Source organism: Brachypodium distachyon, chromosome 4 (genome assembly GCF_000005505.3).
Source record: "Brachypodium distachyon strain Bd21 chromosome 4, Brachypodium_distachyon_v3.0, whole genome shotgun sequence".
Taxonomy (NCBI): domain Eukaryota; kingdom Viridiplantae; phylum Streptophyta; class Magnoliopsida; order Poales; family Poaceae; genus Brachypodium; species Brachypodium distachyon.
The window spans coordinates 33,492,951-33,513,139 of NC_016134.3; the positions used below are offsets into that span (position 1 = coordinate 33,492,951).

A 20,189-nucleotide genomic window follows, 5' to 3' on the forward strand; every position below is an offset into this window, starting at 1 on the left:
TTCCATGATGAAGCCCGCAGCGAAAAGCCGGGATACCTCTTCCGATATGACTTTCCTTCTGTCGTCGGCGAAACGTCGAAGGGGCTGCTTCACCGGTCTTGCGTCTGGTCTGACATGCAATGAGTGCTCAGCCAACTCCCTCGGCACACCCGGCAGGTCCTGATTCGACCATGCAAAGATGTCCCGATGCTCACGGGGAAAGCTGGTGCTCGCCTTCTTATTTCTCACCCAGGGCGGCACCAATGATGATGGTGCGGTCCGGAAATTCGCTGTCAATCTGTATCTTCTTCGTCTCCTTGGCCGCTTCGAAAGCCACACTTCCATGAGGATTTTTCATAGCCGGCAAACCAATCTGTGCCGCCTGAGCCATCGCGACAGCCTCCTGTAACTTCTTCTTCTCGCCAGCAATGACTAGCGACTCGGCCAAAGCAGACCCTGCCGTCGCGCACTCGATTGAGCGCTTGTAGTTGCCAGTGATGGTTATAGTACCATTTGGTTCTGGCATCTTCATCTTCAGATAACCAAAGTGAGTAGTATCCATGAACTTGGCGAGTGCCGGTCTGCCAAGCAGTGCATGGTACGGTCCACCACCTCGAACACTAGGTTCTCGGTCTGACAGTTCTCCCTAGTGCCGAATAAGACGTCGACTCGGATCCTGCCTACCGGGGCACAAGACACTCCCAGCACAATACCGTGAAAGGTAGTCTGGCTGGGCTCAAGCATATTATCAGTAATGCCGAGCTTAAGCATCATGTCCCGATACAGGATATTGATGCTGCTCCCATTATCAATGAGAACCTGAGTGAACTTGACGTTAATGTCGGGCCCGATGAGTGTCGGGTCGACCACCAGGGCATATCCGCCAGGGTTGGGCATAACTTTGGGATGGTCTGCCCGGTTTCAGTTGATCTCCTGCTCCGACCAATACATGAACTTTGGAACAGCCGGCATAACAACATTGCCCTCCATCTCTCGCATGCGCTAACTTTGCTTGTCAGTAGGCTCAGTGATGAAGATAATGTAGTTTTGGTGATGCTCCTTGTACTCATTTCTTCCGGCATATCCCGGCATATCTTGATCTTCCACCTAATTGACAGCATTGTTTGCTTGAGGGGGTCCCTGGATCTGTGCGTTAGCACCTGTGAGTGGCGGAGGAGGGGGTAACCAACTTGCCTCGCCCTTCTCGACCCGCTACATCCAGCTGCATTGCCGCGTTGTGTGATTCGCCTGCTTGTTGGGGTTAGTCGTGTGGAAACGACAAGGCTGATCCAGCATCACTTCGAACGTATACTTTGGCTTATCCTGCCAGGGCTTCTTTTGTTCTCCTTTCTTGACCCACTGGTGATTTCCTATTTTCTGACGCTGGCTAGAGCCGGCATCAGGTTGATCCTGAATAGCGGCGACATGGGATGGCCCATATCGGTAATCCGGCCTGTCATCCCTTCTCTTGTTGCGGTGATCTTGATGATCAATCCTCCGGAATGCCCCAGCAGGATTGTATGTCGGCTGCTCCCTTTGCGGTTCTGCCGGCATTGGTGATGGCTAAGTCGGATCGCCAAGCGCATACATGTCGGTGATCCGGATCATCTCAGATAGGGTAGCCGGCATCTCTCTTTGCAGCTTTTGCCACAACATGCTGCCGTGCCGGCATCTTTGGGCAAACCACACTATGGCTTGCGACTCCACTATCCCTTCACAGGAATTGCGGAGCTTGTTCCACCTTGTCAGGTAGTCCCGGTCAGTTTCGTTGTCTCTTTGCTTGCACATGGACAACTGTTGAGGACGATTTGGCCTCTTGTAAGTGCTAGTGAAATTGCTGACAAAAGCTTCTTCAAAGTCTATCCAGCAATTGATACTGCCTTCCGGCAAATTGTTCAGCCATATCCTTGCCGGCCCTACCAGCATCTGGGGTACATAACGTACCGCCCATCTGCGGTTGCCGCCTGCCACACTTATTGCAATGACATAATCTTTCAGCCAATCTTCCGGCTTAGTACTGCCGTCATATGTTCTCGTACCTCTGTGCAGCTGGAAACCCGAGGCTGGTCTCTCCCTCATGATCCGATGCGCAAAACAATGCGGTCCCGGAGGGCCTTGCTCCTCTAGAAGCTCAGACAGATAAATTATGTCAAGCCGATGTTGGGCATCCAGGCACGACACTTGCCTGTTCCCAACTCGGGCTCCGAGCGGGCCAAGATTATCACGCTCTTGCCTGATATAACCCGCGTCGCCCATGGCCGAGTATCCGTCATCGTAACGGTCATACCGGCGATCTTCACCTCAATACGGGGGGTTACGCCCGTCACGCTGCTGACCTGCAGCAGTATTGGGTGCCAGACCCCGAGGTCGGTGTCCATGATCAAACGAGTAGCGTTCTTGCTGGTCTCGGCGATTGTCGCCGGGACGTAGGCCACTCTGGCTGTCATCAACCCTTCTGACTATCTGTTTCTCTGCCAGGGTTGGGTCATAACGCTCCAGCTGCTTATCCCAGCTAGAATTGACACTTTTGTCTCGCTTGCCACCAGGTGAAGAGGCTTGCTTGTCAACTCGGCCTCCGGCATCCACTGCCGAGTAAATAACTTGAGATGCACCGGGCTTGCCGTGCATTCTCATGTATGCCTCATTCTGCTCATTAGCTGTGTGGAGCAGCTCTTTCACGCGCAGCTGCTGCTGTGGGAGTGCCTCTCCTGTAAGATTCGGCAGCTCCTCGGCCGCAGCCTCAGCAACTCTGAGATTCTTGACAGGGGTATTGTATTTCGGCTTTAGCGCCGAGGCATAACTTCCCGATACTGTTGGCACACCCCTGCCATCTCTTGTCATTTCGGCATTCAAGTTCTTGCCACGGTTACGCACCTCCCCAACTCGGCTAGGGTTAGTAAACGCAGTAGAACTTAGACCATGGGCTTTGTTATACTCACGGAGTGAAATATCCAGTTGTTGCCGAGCATGAGCGACGTCAACAGCCTCCTTCAGCAGCTTTTGTCGCTCCAACTCCAACTCTGCCTACAGCTGGGCCGAGTTAGCGTTCGACGCCACCGGCGCGGTCAGCCGTTCGATGGAGGCCTGGAGCTGGGTCGGCTTCGGCGGCAGGGCCGACGTGCCGGCTTGAGCGGCGATGTTTTCCGGCTTCTCCAAGGAGAGTTTCCCCGTTCTGCCAAATTTGGCTGGGGCCGCGTCACTTCCCACGTGTCCCTTCCAGCATCAGCACCATGACCCGTCACCATGACCTCCACACGGTCAGCAGGACAGTCCACATGCCGGCCGCGAACCGTGCGGACGGCAGCGGGTCTTCGGCGACCACCACCTGCTATGGGTACCTGCAAGGGCTGTTAGTTGCAACATAAACCTCGTGCATGCCGAAGTTGATGAAGCGGCCCGCGCAGGGAAGCGGTGCGTCGTTGAAGCAGCCCGCGTTGTTGTCGATGAAGCCCAGAGAGTCGAATCTCTGGACCAAACCAGAGACCACGCGCTCTCCGGTGACGAGGAAGCTTCCCGTCCAGATGAAAACTTCAGCCAGCGCCGCTGCTGGCCCCACGGTGAGCGCCAACTGTTGTGGTGGTGTCACGGCAAATGCCATAGGATGGCTTAACTTGGGGCCGATGGACGATGATGGATCCGGAGGAGGGAGGATGTGAAGGGAAACATGCGCAAATCACACAAGCACACACAGATGTACCCAGGTTCGGAGCCCTCTTACCGAGGTAAGACTCTTACTCCTACTTTCTTGTATTAGCCGGGACAGACAAGCTCTACAATGGCGCTCCTTGAGCTGTATTCTTGAGTAACAAGAAAAAGAAGGGGAAATCCTAGATGTCTAAGTGCTATGTCTCTCTCTACAAAGGGGTAAGGTTCTATTTATAGACCATCCATGTCACACTGACATGTGAGCCGAGTCTAACGTCATCTTCTTTGGGCCGCCGGGCACGCGGCTTGGTTCCCTCCAGGTAGCACCGTAGGGACAAGACAACTTTACTTTTTCCTGGCACCCTGCAACGAGTACAGCTATCCTCTGCGGGCTTCCGTCAGAAATTCTCTTTCGGTGTTTCTTTTCTACAGTCACCTGGCACCGGTACATAAGCGCTGACTGCTTTTCTGAGATAATGATGGTGCTGTTTTATTCTGCACCGCGTGGTCAGGATAAGACCGTTGAGAGATCTCGGCCATCGCCGAGATCAAGGTGCTCGTCCTTATTCTGCAAACTCATAAGACAAGATAGTCATCCCGACATACGCCCGAAATGCCGACTTAGTGTTAGTTTGACGTTACGATGCCGGCATTCCGGCTTTGCCTCCGTCATTTCGGCTAGAGTTGTGTCGTCATTTCGGCTAGAGTTGTGTCGTGTCATGACCCTGCACGGGTCATTCCCCCGATACTCCTACTTCACATTATGCTACGAAGATCTAATTAATGAATCTGGTCTACTTCTGAAGCTCGTCCGCTATGTCGCTACGTACCCACGCGGCTGCGGGCGAACAGCGACAGGCAGCAACGGCCATGACCGCCGCCGACGGAGCCATCCACGTACGCCGCGCGAGCCTCGTCCACCATCGACGCCTCGGCGCAGGGCCCTCGGCGAGGCGGCGCTCCGCCACGGCGCACATGGCGCGCACGGCGGCGTCGCGCGGGCACGCCCTGGCGGCGTCCACCATGACTGCCCGGACGCTCGCGCCGCCGCCGCCGCCGTGGCCGAGCTCGAAGGCGAGGTATTCGATCCAGAACGCGGCGTACTCGTCGGCGGTGCCCTCGGCTGCGCACACGCAGCCCCAGTACAGGACGAGCTCCCGGGCGGCGCCGATGCCGCCGCTGTCGGTCTCCATCATGGCGATCCAGGCCCTGTAGACGGCCGCGTAGTCCTTCATGTCGGCGCCGCAGGAGGAGAGGAGCTGCCGCCGCGCCTCCTCCATGTCGGCGTCGGCGCGGCGCATCTCGCGCACCGCCTCGCACAGCCGCCGCGCGGTGCCGGGCTCCAGGGATGCCGCGGAGTCCAGGAGCTCGTACGTACTGCGCGCCCGCCGCTGGGTCTCGCTATCGCCGGGTCCGGCCTGAGCTTTCCCCATGTCGAGGGCGCGCGCCGGATCGAAAGAATCGACGGACCGAAGGCTGCGGAGAGCAGGGGAGCGTGCTGGGGGCAGGGATCGGTCGATGGGTACAGTTTATAAGCTGCAGGGGTTCCCGGGGTGGCGGGGTGTCCTGTTCGGGCAACTTAACCAAGACCTGAAGCTCGGACTTGTTTTCGGTTTACGGCTTTATACGCTACGGAGTATGATACGTAGAACTGATTCGTTTTTTTTAGACAACCACTCTGAGTCCTATGCGTTCGCTAGTTTCATGACCTACGCGGCAGTTCACATGTTTTTAGGAACTTTTCTTCAGTAATCCGTGATGGACTTCTAAAACTTTTTGACGGAACATTCACTAAATCATAACAAATTTTCAGAAAATTGGACCGGTTCTGTCTAAAATATGGGCCGTTTGTCAGGCAATTCTCATTGCTGCCTAGCTCCTTGCCTCGCTGCTCCACGGCTAGGCCTAGGCCTTGAACGATCTTGCTTCATGGGCCGGCCACCGTGAGGGCTATTGGATCGTTGTAAGCCAAACGCAAATTAAGAATGTGTCCAATCTAGTAGATTTTGTGTTTTGTCCTCGTCCATTTATACGAGTCTGCTGGGCCGATTTTATGTGTCCTTAGAGTCCTTTTCTGACGTTCCACTGAAAATCATGTGGTTTGACAACCTATATACCTTTAGTCTGATTGCCGGTAAGTTGTAGACTTTGTAGCTGTTCCCTTTCCATATATACAAAACTAACCCGTGCCTGCATTCTATTTGTGCTAACCTCGTTGTTGTTCTGACTTTCGCAGACGGTGACGCTAATCAAGGTAGAGAATTGTTGATCGAGGTCGCAGTATGACGGCAAATCAAGGTATAGAAAATTCTTCTGTATTTCACGGCTCCTGAACACCTGATGATCGATCAGACGGCCGACACGAACATAACAGAACACTCGCATGAGCCACAAACTTTTTCTTTTGTCTCCCTCGCTGTGCCACAAACTTGTTTTCCACGGGTCTCTCTCCTACATCTGTCGTAGCAAGTGAATGATTGCTCCTGCCCATCGAACACACCAGCAGCTCTTGTTTCGACTCGCAGCTGGCACCGAATGCCCCAGGAAATTAACCAAAAGCCCTCTCGGTGCAGCGCAAAAGTGTGCAACCACCTTCGCACCTACTCCATATATATCCAGTGTGCGCTCTCGCTCTCTGTCTCTCTTTCTCGAACGCACGCATGCCGGCACGCGTACGCTGCTAGCCATGTCCACCTCCGGCCGGCCGGCCACCGTCCTCTTCTCCCTGATCACGGCGCTCGCCGCCGCCACGTCGTCGTTGGCGGACACGCCGGACTGTCCATACCCGTGCCTCCCGCCACCAACCTCCGGCGGAATCATCAACAGCTACCCGCCACCGCCACCAGCAGCAACAGGCGGCAGCGGTAACGACGGCTTCGGCGGAAGCTACCCGCCGCCTCCGCCGGGGGCTTTCGGCCAGCTGACCCCGCCGGGGGTCATGCCGGGGACGTTCCTCGCGCCGCCGTACAGCGCCGTCCCGGCTGGGCCTGCTCCGCCGCCGCCTAACCCAGTCCTGCCTTGGTACCCGTGGTACTACCAGCACAACAACCCGATCACGGGGTCGAGCACGTCCTCGGCGCCGGCCGTGCACCGGAGGGCGACGAGCGTAGGTGCCCTGCTGCTCCAGATGTACTGTGCTCTGGTGATTCTTCTTCGGGCGTTGTAGATTACTTTTTCGCTGTAGGAGAGTCTGATAGTTTAGCAATTATAAGGCGTTCTAGCTATGTACATGTGCTGAACTTGTTCATGTCAATTGCGATTTAAGTTTGAGTTTTTTGCAGCTACGAGCTTCAGAGAAGCTTGTTTACTTTATTAATAGTTCTTATTTACATCAGGACACTACACACAAGTTTGTAAGTAATTATTGTTGTTTTTATGCATGATCACCATTTCTATTTGTAAGGAGGTACATGTACTCTCTCCGATACTAAATTCTTGTCGTGGTTTAGTACAAATTGGACTAAAATCACGATAAAAAATTAGGATCTGAGAAATTACTGTACTAGTTTGTACTTAAGCTACCGAGCTGCACAATGTAGTAGTGCACGATACGAACCATCAGGGAAAGGACCTTTTTCTTTTCCCTCGCCGTTCTGCTAGCTAGAAAGGCTAGTGAGGTTTCTTGCTAGCTTTGATCGATTGGGTTTGTTGAGATGTCAAAGTCTGCACAATTAAGTCAATAGCAACGCATCATCCGCTAAATGATCATTTATGGGCCTACAAATCTGCTCGTCTTTTTGTGGCTCCACTCATTTCCTGAAAAGAATTGAATTTCGCACATATCTATTCCTGGAACAAAATACGCATCCAAAATTCCGCATGCATCTCAAGCCAAGTGAGCTAGTTGCTCTGTTGTGCTGATCCAGAGGTCCCCTGAATTAACCTTTGTACGATCACTTCCAAATTAAGGAGCAGTTTTCAAGTAATGTCAGGATCAAATCATGCAAAAGAACAACCGGCGAGTTTCTCTTCTAAGAGATGAAAAGCGCTATCTCTCTTCCTCACACGGACACACACACAACTCCCCCCCCCCCAACCCCAAACACACACACCACCCTCCCCCACCTGGATCCGGCGGCGCCCGGCCTCCTTCTCCCCCACGCGCCCGCCGGTGTGGCTCGCCACCGCCATCCATGCCAGCGCCGGCGCCCGGGACGAAGGCCGCCTCCACGAGGTAAGTTTTTCTTTTGGGTTTTTTGGAAATTAAAAGCACATAATAAAAGGATTAAAATGGAAAGTTCAAAAAATTAAAAGTTCAAAATTAAAACCTTCGAACCTTCGAGTTAAAAGCTAAATTTCAAAACATTAAAAGTTCAAAACGTCAAAATTAAAAGCTGACAAATAAAAAGCCATGGAGCAAAAAAATAAAAAGTTGCAAAAAATGGTAAAAAAAAGTTTCGACAGCCCAAAAATGGGATGTCAGAATTTGTCCGCCAGGTTGAGTATGGGGGGACGTCCGTCAATTAGCAGTCCCCGGTAGCGTATACAAAAGGGATGTTGCTTGATCTGGCGTCCTGTAAATTTTTTTTAGGGGCAGCGTCGTGTAAATATCTAAATCAGTTTTTTTTTGCGAATATTTTTTTTAGAACAACGATCTGGCTTTATTTATTCAACGAACGTATTACAATTGATCGAAAAAACTAAAACGCAACAAAGATTTCGAATAAACCGAAAGTTACATAAAAAATCTTTGAAGCCAACTTTTCTAACTGCGCCAATCACATTTTGATATTTCTCCAGATCTCTGGTGACGAAATAGTAGAAGAACAAACCTGCATAAGCTGGACTAACCTTGTAGATTTTACTGAGCCGCCCACCCCAGTGGGTGAGAACTTAATATCGTTGAACACGTGGTGGCCGGGGACACACCCCTCGCAAGAAAGTTTGTCGAACCATTGAATCATCGCCGAACCGATGAGGAAGATAACCAAAATCACGAAATTACGAGTCGTGAGATCCCAAAACTCTATGGAGTAGACCACAATAGTCAGGCCAGAACGGGGATGGGGCTGGAAGACCATTAATCCGCACGTCGTCGCCTCCACCGTCAGGACACCGCCGCTAAGGACACAAAACCTTACAAAAAAGGTACTAAAACAATGTCAAATGTTGATTCGTGGTTCCCTCGCCTCTTGATGGCCTGGCCTCCCTGTGGCGAGGGAAACCGCTGCGGCGGCTAGGGTTTCTCCGTCTCGTAGCAATGACGCAAACTGGAACTCTCATTTTTTAGCGAATATCTAAAATCTAAATCAGTTGAAAAAAACATAAATATCTAAATGGGCCAAAGTGTAAAACGCCAAACTAGGGAGCGTCGGCAGCATTTTCTACTGGGCTGGAATGCTGGATGGTTCAGACTATCTCGGCAAATATTGGGAACGCGACAAATCTCCGTTTCTTTTGGGCATTTCGTCGAGCGCCGTCGGTGCTCCAGGGCGTGGCGTCCGTCGATCGCCCACTGATGCCAGTGAGTTGCCCTCTCCGGTAGCCGCATGTACTATCGCTTCTCCGCAACATCTTACCACACTTGTCCTCGCCCAGACGCCCAGTTCTCTGCCCTGTACCTTTTGCGGCGAGAAAGGTTGGGCGCGATTTTGCCCTTCTTATGGATCGAGTTCTTATCTAGTTTAATCGGTGGTAGCATTCCAGTTATATTAGAGGGTTCGCATCTGTATATTTGGTTGTTCCGTATGATTTCTTACATCTTGTGCAAAGTTACATCCGTATCAGTTCAGTTGGTTAAATTGTTTGTACAGTATGCCACCGTTTTGTTTTGTAAGAGCTGCAAATTTTCTAGAGCAAATTGCGCTTTTGGAAAACTCAATTGGTTGATACAAGTATAACTTGCAAAACTGAACTTCCCGTTGCATCCTAGGCATTGGGCACAATGTGCGTTGTCGCTGGACATTTTATCTTGGCATCGTGTTCTCATAAATATATACTCCCTTTAACTTGTATTAATTCCGTGCCAATTAATATGGAACGGAGGAAGTACTATTTTCCATTTTTCCTCGCAAAAAATATGCTATTCTAGTATTCACATACATGCAATACAATTACAAGGACCTAGTCCTATGGTTATATCTCTGCTAGCAGGCTTTGATCAAACTCGGATATGTCTTCCCTTGTCACTTATCTCTTCTGGAAGTTGAATAGCTTGATCGAGAGCCCGAAAAGGAAAGCAAAGAGAACAGCAAACGAGACTACCACCACAGCGACTACCCACAAGAAGTCATGATGGTACCCAAAGTAGCTTTCCACAAATTTGGATATCTGCACACCATTATCAAACTTTTCTGTTACATCTCCAAACTGTGAAGTGACCAGACCATTGAGTGTCCATGCAATAGGGCTGGCCCAGTAGTACCATCTCCACCATATCGGAATTTTCTGTAGAGGAAAGTAGCCATTTTACATAATATTAGGAAAATAAGGAGCAAAGTTTGGTACCGGTTCCTAGTTTTTTCTATTGGAGTGGAAGCACAAGAAGTTAAGCATTGAGAACAAACAGTATACTTACAGTTCTTGGTATAATAAATCCTGAGAAAAGGTTCCAAATAGCATAGAATGCCGTGGAAGCAACAGAAGCAACATTGTAGTTTGGAGTCAGGCCCACCGACATCATTCCGTAAAATGTGAAGTACGCTAGAGTGAAGTACATGAAGAACAGGTACCAGAAGAACTTGGCAACTGTCCACTCAAACCCAATCATAGAATATACTAGCACACCATATATTAAGGACTGAACAAAGATGTATGGAAGTTCAATTGCAACCTGCAAAGGAAAATAGGAGTTAGAGGTCTTATTGTTCTATTTTCTTTTCTTTTTTTCACGAAAAGACAGCAGCGCTGCTTTTCATTAATTAAGACGAAAGAACAAGTTAACAGAGTTATTTACAAAGCTGAGAGGGGTGGCAGCTATAAACTAGAAAGAACACTCGGGAGGGCGAACCCTATGAAACCAACAATTCTCAATTATTGTTCTATGTTTGCTTTCCACTTACTTAGGGGATTGGTTTAACTATCTGTACCGTCTTTTCTGGATATATAACTCAATATTATCTTAAACATTCGATCAAGCCTCATATGTACATGCTTGCATCTGTTTATGATGCTTTACATGAGAATGCAAAACCTTTTATGTTCGTTGATCTCCTTAGTCTTGTTTTTACTTAGCATATAAAATGACTAAAGATTAAAGTTAATGCACACAAACTCTACCTGTCCCAGTGCATATGGCAAAGGTGAGTACATGTGAGCCGCTCTTTCCCTGTAAAAGACTGTGCGCTCAACAGCCACAACTGGCTGAACTGAGGCAGAGTTCTGCACCCCCATGAACAAAACTGAGGCATACATTGAACCCATGGCATTAAACAAGTCTTGTTGATTGTGCCTGCAAGAGTTAAATGTTTCTAGTGAATTGGAAAGGTGGGAAACTATAGGTAGTCTCCTCAACAAATATCATATATACAATTTGTACTTGCTTTCATTTATATTATATATATTAAAGTACCTTTTTCTGCCAATGCCCCAGAACATTGTTCCAAACAACAATGCAATTACCATAGTATAGAAGTACTTGACAGCAGTATATGGAGGGTTTCTCCAGTACGACAGACTTTGCTTCCACAGGCAAGCGAAACATTGTGTGAGGAAGGTTCGTGAGTATTGTGTTGGAAAGGATAGGTCGCTTGAACCTTCAGGAGATGTGCTTAGCTCTTTTATTAAATTTTTATTCCTCCTGAAATACAATAAATTGACAATATTAATGCACTTAGACATTATTTTGTCTATTACATTCCTCACAGATATTCAAACTTCAATTGCAACAGAGAAAATGGATAACTGGCCATCTAGGATTTCAACATTGTTTGTAATGCATATTTGTTCGAAAATAATTTGTTGTTTTGTCATTTAGGGATCTTCCCTCTTAAATAATAGTTTAAGCACACTGAAGAAGATATTGATGGTTACTTTTTGTTTTGAAATACATAAGATTTCATAGCTTAAATTAAAACTGTATAGCTTTATAGTATTTCATTAGATCATTAAACCATGAAGTAATGCAACCAGAAACCTACCGATATAGTTCAGAATTCTTGTATACTTGACTGAAGTTAACCCCAGTTATCTGTTCTTGCGCTGCACTAGTCACCTCTAGCATCCATGTTGAAGGATTGTAGCCATCTTTAATCTTTCTGACGTCTTCAATAGCCTGTGTAGAATCAAAGCAAAGCAGTTCAGTAACATTTTTGTTCTGTGCGTAACTGTATATGGAAACGTGCTCTAATTTATGTTCTCTTTTGTCACCTCAAAGTATCTGATTAATTCGCATGAGTGCCGGCCTAGTGGACCTACATAAGTCTCTTCACCTCCTCGTTTCATCAGGAAGAGCTGCAAAGACACACAAGACCATTAGTGACTAAAAGGGTTCACAAGTATATGTACTGCCTATGTGTTGCTTTACTTTCTTCTTTAATATATGTAGGCAATATGTTTAGTACCTCATCAAAAGATTCAAATATGTCGATGCTTGGCTGGTGAATGGTGCAAACAACTGTCCTTCCTGTATCTACCGTATTCCTTATTGCCCTCATGACAATGGCTGCTGCTCGTGCATCAAGTCCAGATGTTGGCTCATCCATGAAAATGATAGAAGGGTTAGCAACCAGCTCCACTGCTATTGTTAGCCTTTTCCTCTGCTCAGTTGACAATCCACTCACACCAGGCAATCCAACCAATGCATCTTTTAAGGGGAAAAGTTCCACTAGCTCCATGACCTCATCAATGAACATCTGGACAGCAAGTTTCATGTGTTAAAGCAGTGAGTAGATATGGTCATCCTTTCCAAGACATGACTAAATGTTGCAAAAAATCACGTCAAAATATCTGTGATCCTGGAATCTACATTCTACTTTTACCCTTTTTTTAATCTTATATTGCCATAAGATTTAAGATTAGTTGACAGTATTAGTTTCATGTAATCATGTTCCATATACTTTTCTAATATATGTTTCTATACTATGAAAATATGCAAAAAAAAGTAGATTGTTTGTTCTTTGCAAACCTTTCTTGTTGATGAATCAACATTGGCAGGTAATCGGAGCCATGCAGAGAATGCAAGAGACTCGTACACAGTCACGTTTGGGGAATGGATGTCGTTCTGCTCACAGTATCCTGATACACGAGCAAAAGTTTCTTGCTTCTTTGGATAGCCAGAGATTGTAATGTTTCCCTCTATGTATCCACTGGTCTTCCGTCCAGCCAGCACATCCATCAGTGTAGTCTTACCGGCGCCACTGACACCCATAAGTGCTGTAAGTACTCCTGGCCTAAATGAACCACTGATACCCTTTAGTAGTTCCAACCGACTCTCTGCCACACCTTGTGCTTTGATTTCCTACAGTTTTTGTTGGATAAAGGAAATATGCATGATGTTTTCACTCATATATGTTCTACATATTGGACATATCTGTATTTCTAATGATTCCCATAAAGAAATTACCTGTGGCATGTCTACACTGTATTTTATATCTTCGAATGTGATGGAGAGGGGTACAAAAGGGAGGACCATTCCTTTCTTGCCTGGACTAGAATTAACTGTTGCATGGTTCGAAGTTGATTCATCGTTGCTCTCGTCTGCAGTATCTGGTAGACATATGTAAGTGTAATTTTAAATTACGCCTCAATATCAGACCGGGAAATCATATAATTGAGTTTTGCCTCTTGGACATTATCTTATATATCTTCCTCAAAGTGATGAATATAGAATCAGTAAGTACCTCCGGATGCTTTTGTATTGTTGTTAACCCGTCCTCTCGATGATGCTTCTAAAACTTCACCAGTGAGATTAGCCTGTTTTATCTTCATTGTTTCCTCAGATACTGTTGGCTGGTTGCTGTCAAATGCTGTGAATAGCAGAATGTGTAAGATTTATAAAATTACAGCTTTGTTTGGAAAAATTGCAAGATTAACTATTTATTTGCATTCTAAATACAAGTTATTTCTGACTCACGGTTGAGGAATGTGAGGCAAACGGTGTAGAGGATATTGAATAGCAACACATATCCGAGCAACGCAGCAACACCAATCCAGTACCACTTTGCATCAGCAAAAAGCCCACGAGATTCAAGAACTAGTCTCCCAAGTGGTTCCTTCAAACCGGGGATTGTCTGTAGTACAGCAATAACAATATGCTTTAGCTTTTCGGTCAAAAAACAATATGGTGTAGCTAGACAAATTCAGACAGATGATTTCTTATCCATTTTCATAAGAGTCCCTTTACCTTCATCCAGCTGTGACCTAGAAATTCGTTCACTGATATGGCATTTTGTGCATACATCAGGGGTGATATCCAGTACCCCCATATCCACCATTTCTTCACGTTCTCTATATATCAAAGGAATGATTTAATTTATGGTTCACAGATACAACATCCATAGCTGATTAGGCAATTTAATCCAGAAGTTCTTAGCTGGAAACTTCAAATAAGTGGTTACTGTTTAGGACTTCAGCTTAGCTACTTTTGCATACCTCTTGACAGGATGAATCCGCCTGTGAGCATAAAAATTAGTATGCAGAAGGAACCCATGGTGCTTGCAACAACCTGGTGCCTTGCAAGGCCAGCGATGAAGCGGAAGAGTCCAGATGACGCCTCATTCATTAATAAGAGCAGCAGGAACTGCCTAAAAAACCTGCAGAATTGCATTGTTTTCATTAGCTTCTTCTGAAATACATTAACAAAAAATTATAGTATGTTAGAATTTTGTCCCTTAGGCCTTACCTCTGTATGTTGGGATCAAATCCGATGCCGTAGTATGTTATGCCGACCCAAATTGTCACATTGAGCAAGGAGAGGGGGGTCTTAATGAGCCACGAGGGCAACGAGTATGTCCATGCTGGAAAGAAGAGAAGATCCCTTTGCTTGAAAAAAACAGGTAGTTTTACAATAGTTAGACCCACTTCTGCTAACCCATTGAACATGATCATCAAGATCCCAAAGAAGAGAGCACCCATGTATATCCCTCCATCTGTTACTGAGTCACGATGCATGTTGATGCGCAGAAAGACGGTCATTGCAATGATCGCCATGAGTGTCAACTGAAGATTAAAGAGAAATAATACGATAACATATATTATTTACTTTTGTACTTTCTTGGAATAACAATGAAGTAGCTAGTACTGAACTTTTGTAGATTTTGCTTTTTAGAATCACCTGAGTTGCCTTGAATATATACACAAAGGAGTTTCTTTTCATGAGCAATATCTCTCTGTTGATGTTAGCTTTGAGTAGTTCCTTCATGCTGGCACCGTATTGCGATGTTTTCAGGGCTGCAGGATGACTCTTGCTCTTGTCAAATGGGACTGCTAACTCACTTTTTATAGACTGACCAACATGGAAAGATTGGAATGCCTCCGCAAAGTCCTTAACAGGAACATATCGGTATGTCTCATCACTGTTTATCCAGTATTGTCTTTGATCTTTCCTTGATGTAACCTATCACATTCCTCTAGTCAGTCACACTTCAACAATATAACCAGTTGTGATCCAGGTATTAAAAAGATCCCAACTTTATGACAGTTTTATACAACTATCAGTTTTGCATCTGCTGTTCTATCCATCCCACATGTGAACAAACTTTGCATTACGAAAAATCCCTAGATATTTCACATTTTATATTTTGAAGGTATTTTAAAATAAAAAATTTTAAATAAATATGTAACTAGAGAAAGCTTGGTACAACAAGTTCACGGAACTCACTTCTTGCAAGAAGTCAGCTACGCCTTTTCGCTCAGGACATCTGAATCCCATTGATTCAAAGAACTCGAGCACATGTTCTCGAGGGCCATTGTAGACAACCTGTCCATCTGAGAGGAGAATTATATCATCAAACAATTCATATGTCTCTGGTGCAGGTTGTAGCAACGCAATGACAGCTGTTCCACCAACAATGTGAATTGTTTGCCGGATGGAGTTCACAATCTGGAAGGTTGTCGAGCTATCAAGTCCAGTTGATATCTCGTCCATGAAAAGGGCTCGTCCTGGTGTGACGAGCATCTCAGCTGCAAAACCATATCAAGGAATGGATGAGTTAGATTGTACAGTAATATAATATAATTTAATTCCGTAAGACATAAGCATCATTTCTTACTCTCAAGCTATATTTACCTGTAGTTACTCTCTTTTTTTGCCCTCCTGATATGCCTCTCAACATATTATTGCCTACAATTGTGTCGGCACAGATATCCAACCCCAAGATCTTCAATAATGCAAATGGAAATTAAAGAATTAGCAATGAAATCACTTTTCCATCTTCTAGAACTCTTTGCAGACGTAAGAAAGAAACTCCATGCATTCTTGTTATAATTGTACAATTCAGTTTAAATTACTACAAAGCTATAAACAAGTGGCTGATTCACGTGCACCTTTAGTATGTGATTTGTGACCACCTCGGCTTTCTGCTCTCCTGTTGCAGCGGCCTTCATAAGAAAAATGAGAGATTGATATGCATCAAATCTTTATGGAAACGTCTGCTGAAAAACTGAATGAAATGAACTGTGATGTAAAATGTAACGACTGTATTGAACCTTCAAGTAGATATCTATTTCTGGATCCGGTTTGATGTTTTCTTCCTTTTCTCTTCTCGATAGCTCCATTAGAAGGTCTGATCATTTTGTAGAAAATTCAAGTTATTCAATGCAATATGCTACTGCGATGAGTTATGGAGTCTCCATTTTTCCAGTTCTTACCAAAACGGTGACCAATTCCTTGACATTTTGCAGAGAAATTGACTGTCTCACGAACAGTCAGCTCACCCATATGCAGATCATGTTGGCTGACATAAGCTGCTGATCTCCGTGGCACAAACTCGTCCATAGTATGCCCATTGTAAGTTATTTCCCCTGACATCTTTTGTGAGCACAATGTTTCCTCATGTTAGTACTAGCAAGTTATAATCATGGTGTACAGAAAAACAAAAGAAGTACCTTGACGACAAAGAGAACAACGAAAAGGATGATGTACCTTAAGACTTGAAGGCATTGTTCCGGCCAAGGCCAAAAGCAGCGAGGTTTTTCCGGCACCAGGGGGCCCCAAAAGCAAGGTCATCCTAAAAATAGAAGGGATAAGGTAGAATTCAATGGAGATGATTTGCAAAGTGACAATATGTCCAGAACTTACCTGTGAGGCTTGATGATTCCACTGACATTGTGAAGGATAGATATTTTCTGCTTCCTATTTGGTGTTAGGTGAAGGGCATTTGCGAGGCCCTGTTTGAAGACAATTACGACAATGTCAGTAGACATATTATGCAACACAAAAGGCATGGTAAATGAATGCAATCGAACTCTATGCATATTATAACTCCTTCACGGAAACTGCATAGACCAGTGGGCAGATTATTTATTTTTTCATGTGGTTTGCTGGATTTGCAGTGATCCTAGTGTTTGAATATCCAATCAGCAAACATTACTGTTGATTCAAGTCAGTTTCCTTACTGACTCCAAATAGAGATTTTTTTTTTCTGGTTTTGAAAATCTTCAGGACTGTTGTCTTAACGTAGGATCAAATTTTTGCGGCACATCATGAATCAAACTAGTTAAGATGGCCAATTATCACAACCAGGCAACTGGATTGGTTTCGCAGACCAAAAGGTTTTCTGCGACTGGGGTTTGAGGATTTGTGCACGGCTTTACAAGTTTCGAACATACTTTGTATTGTGTACTCTATTAAGGAACAATGCATGCTTCTGAGGAAGTTTCTCAGTTATCTGTAGCCACCGCAAAGATAAATAGTACTCGTAAATCAGAAAGTATCATGCAGTGTGTGGATGATATGTGGGGCCTAGAACCACATATCAGTGACACATTTGGTGGTATTTCCATCTCGCTTTGCCACTATTGAACCAAGCTCAAGGCTATTGCAGTACATACATGAGCAAGGAGGGAGAAACTGAAGAAGAAACGTCCTGAGCCAAGTGTAAAGTCGCTGATTTTTGTTAAGAAACAAATCCCCAAACCCAGGTGGAGCTGAACTCAGTAACCATTGCGATGGCAGCGAACAAGTTGCTCTTGATTCATTGACGTTTACCAGATTAGAAAAGGAAAGGAGAAGAAAAAAAGGAACTTTTGGTTAGTCAAATCTGCCACTCTTCATCAGAAACCGTCCACGTCAGTCGGTTTCAGTTCTAAACCCCTTACCCGTAGCCGTATTTTTCACTGTCCGCTAGAAAACAGACTAGCAGACTTGTGCAGCTAGAGTAGGTCATGCCGAAGGTTCGGCAGAAATTAAAAAATTAAAATTGAAGTGCTTGAGGGTGTTTCCTGTGTGACACGACATACCTCGAGTACATTGGCATAGGTGTTGGGGATGGTGGGCAGGCCCCTGCTCCCAACATAGGCCTCCGCCTCCACGTTGAGGTTCTCGTACCTCACCTCGATCGTCGGCAGCTCAATCCCAACCCTGCACGCAGAGATCCGAACCTGTTAATTATCCCTTGCCGGAGAAGTTATCTCGAAAAAAAAAAAATCCCTTGCCGGAGTGCCGGAAGGGGGGAGACCTGAAGGGAAGAAGGTTACCGGTCGACGCGGTCCTTGAACTTGTTGAGGAAGCGCTGGTGGTCGTCGCCGACCCAGGCGAGGCGCTCCAGCAGCGCGTGCTTCTCCTGCGGGTCGAGGCGCTTGTGGACGTTCACCTCCCGGAGGTCCCCCTCGGGCATGGCCAGCACGGCGGTGCGGGCGCGGTCGTAGGTGGGCAGCTTCTCCAGCGCCGCCCATCGCAGCGCCTCCTCGTCGTCCTCGTCCCGCGACGACAAGGACCGCGAGAAGGCGTCGTCGCCGCCGCGCGACCACACCGAGCTCTCCCGCCGCAGGCTTCGCCCAAACGCGTGTATCTCGCCCGCGTCATCCATCTATCAATCTACTCTTTCTATCTCTCGTCCCCCAGCCGCGGCCCGGCTTCTCTATCTGGCACGAAACACTGTGGGACGCTGCTTCTGCCCCCCTCGTGCTTAATTTGCTTTCCTGGCTGGACCAGATGGGACGCACAGAGGAGGAGATTATTAACGAGGAGAAAGAGATGGTCACTTTATATAGACTGCCCCACCGGTGTGGAGCCGACGAAGGAGAAGGAGCTGCCGTGCTCCGTGACGTCAGCCAGCGGGCTTATGGGATGGAGTACGACTGTAGTACGTAGGAGAGTTCTGGGACGAATTTGATTTGTGCGCGTACGTGCGCGAACTCGATCGTAGACAAGTTTTGCACCATGGACTGGCTGGCTTAAATATGGAGATAGACCCGTGCGCTTACGATAGAGTACAAGCTGGCTGGCGCAACCCTCTTCTAGAAACAAATTACTAAACGGCATGGATGGATGTATTCACATCAAATTGGGGTTTTGGGAAACACTCCTAACGTGTACTCACTCCGTCCATATTAGGTGACTTTCTATTACATGTATATCTAAACATGTTTTATGCATAGATACATTTATATTTGAATAAATTTAAGTTGCTTGATATGGGACGGAGGGAGTACTCCATACGTGAAAAGGAGCGGATCTAAAAAGCACATGACAAAAGAAGCTTTCAACCGAATGCCACCAGCTGTCCGAAAAACAAAGGTGAAGATATCCATGCCACCAAATTTAGCTTCTTCTTTCTTTCATTTTTCGAGAACCCAAAGTTAGCTTTCAAGTGAATGCCTCACCAGCAAAGAAATCATATACTCTACCGTATGAATCACTACTTACCCAAAAAAAAAAAAGGTTGTTGTTGATGATCATTTTTGCTTTTTTGGAACACACTATTCGGTACAAGAGTGCTACTCCAGTACACACATAGATTGAAGGAGAATAAGAGCAATTATTGGGGGTTGGAGCCACTGATTTGATCCCGGCGTGCTCCCCAGGTTGGAGGGGAGTGCTGTCCAATGGCACCGCAGCATCGCCATTTTCCTTTGGATAAGCTAGCTCCAGACAAGCAGATTTTCCATGGCTGCTATCTAAAGGTAGCGCCAAGAGGGCTGTTGTTGGCCATGAACGAGACAGGTAGCATCACGTGAAAACGCCACGGCAGTTTTCACGTTTTAGAAAAAGATACTACCCCCTCTTCCCAGCGCACTGCCAGTAGAAGTCTGCTTTTTTATACGCATGGCCGTCGTTGTCACCGGTCCCGGCCCCGGGATTCTTGATTCCCCACCATCCTACCCTTTTTTTTTTTACCAAGCCATCCTCCCCTTTTCTTTGTTCTGTGGTTTTCCCTTTTAATATATCCCTTTCTTTTGGAGATACAGAGATAACGTAAATCTTTTCTAAAGAAACAAAGGTAACGTGTAAATAATCTCTGTATAGGACACTCGGATCGTCACATATACTCCGTACACATTTATATATAAACACGTACTTTTGGAATATGATGATTGGATCCTTTAAATCATTTAAATTTAAATTTTCGGTAACACGATTACATGTGGTTGTTCCACCGACCGCACATGCGTGTAGACAAAGGGTAAACACATCCTCTGCTACCGTTGAATTTTACGGGCAAATATAACTATGCATAATGCATTGC

General features: G+C 46.3%; 2 protein-coding genes across 2 annotated transcripts; one reads left to right on the plus strand and one right to left on the minus strand.

Annotated features, from left to right (window-relative positions):
• The first annotated feature begins 6,179 nt into the window (after positions 1-6,179).
• On the plus strand, positions 6,180-7,026 carry LOC100839434 (formin-like protein 3). The gene has a single exon (XM_003576381.4). The coding sequence runs from the start codon at positions 6,311-6,313 to the stop codon at positions 6,788-6,790; it is 480 nt and encodes a 159-aa protein (XP_003576429.1). The 5' UTR covers positions 6,180-6,310; the 3' UTR covers positions 6,791-7,026.
• Positions 7,027-9,546: 2,520 nt separating this feature from the next.
• Positions 9,547-18,677, minus strand: LOC100839738 (ABC transporter G family member 53). Its single transcript, XM_010239770.3, has 24 exons — positions 18,199-18,677; positions 17,962-18,082; positions 16,802-16,890; positions 16,646-16,730; positions 16,372-16,531; positions 16,210-16,286; positions 16,048-16,101; positions 15,791-15,881; positions 15,383-15,684; positions 14,837-15,118; positions 14,405-14,721; positions 14,155-14,315; positions 13,907-14,010; positions 13,637-13,793; positions 13,404-13,529; positions 13,127-13,269; positions 12,689-13,021; positions 12,126-12,416; positions 11,932-12,015; positions 11,703-11,836; positions 11,135-11,362; positions 10,843-11,014; positions 10,142-10,396; positions 9,547-10,011 (listed from the first exon to the last, which is right to left on the minus strand). The coding sequence occupies exons 1-24, from the start codon at positions 18,528-18,530 to the stop codon at positions 9,754-9,756; spliced, it is 4,356 nt and encodes a 1,451-aa protein (XP_010238072.1). The 5' UTR covers positions 18,531-18,677; the 3' UTR covers positions 9,547-9,753.
• Between the last annotated feature and the right edge of the window lie 1,512 nt (positions 18,678-20,189).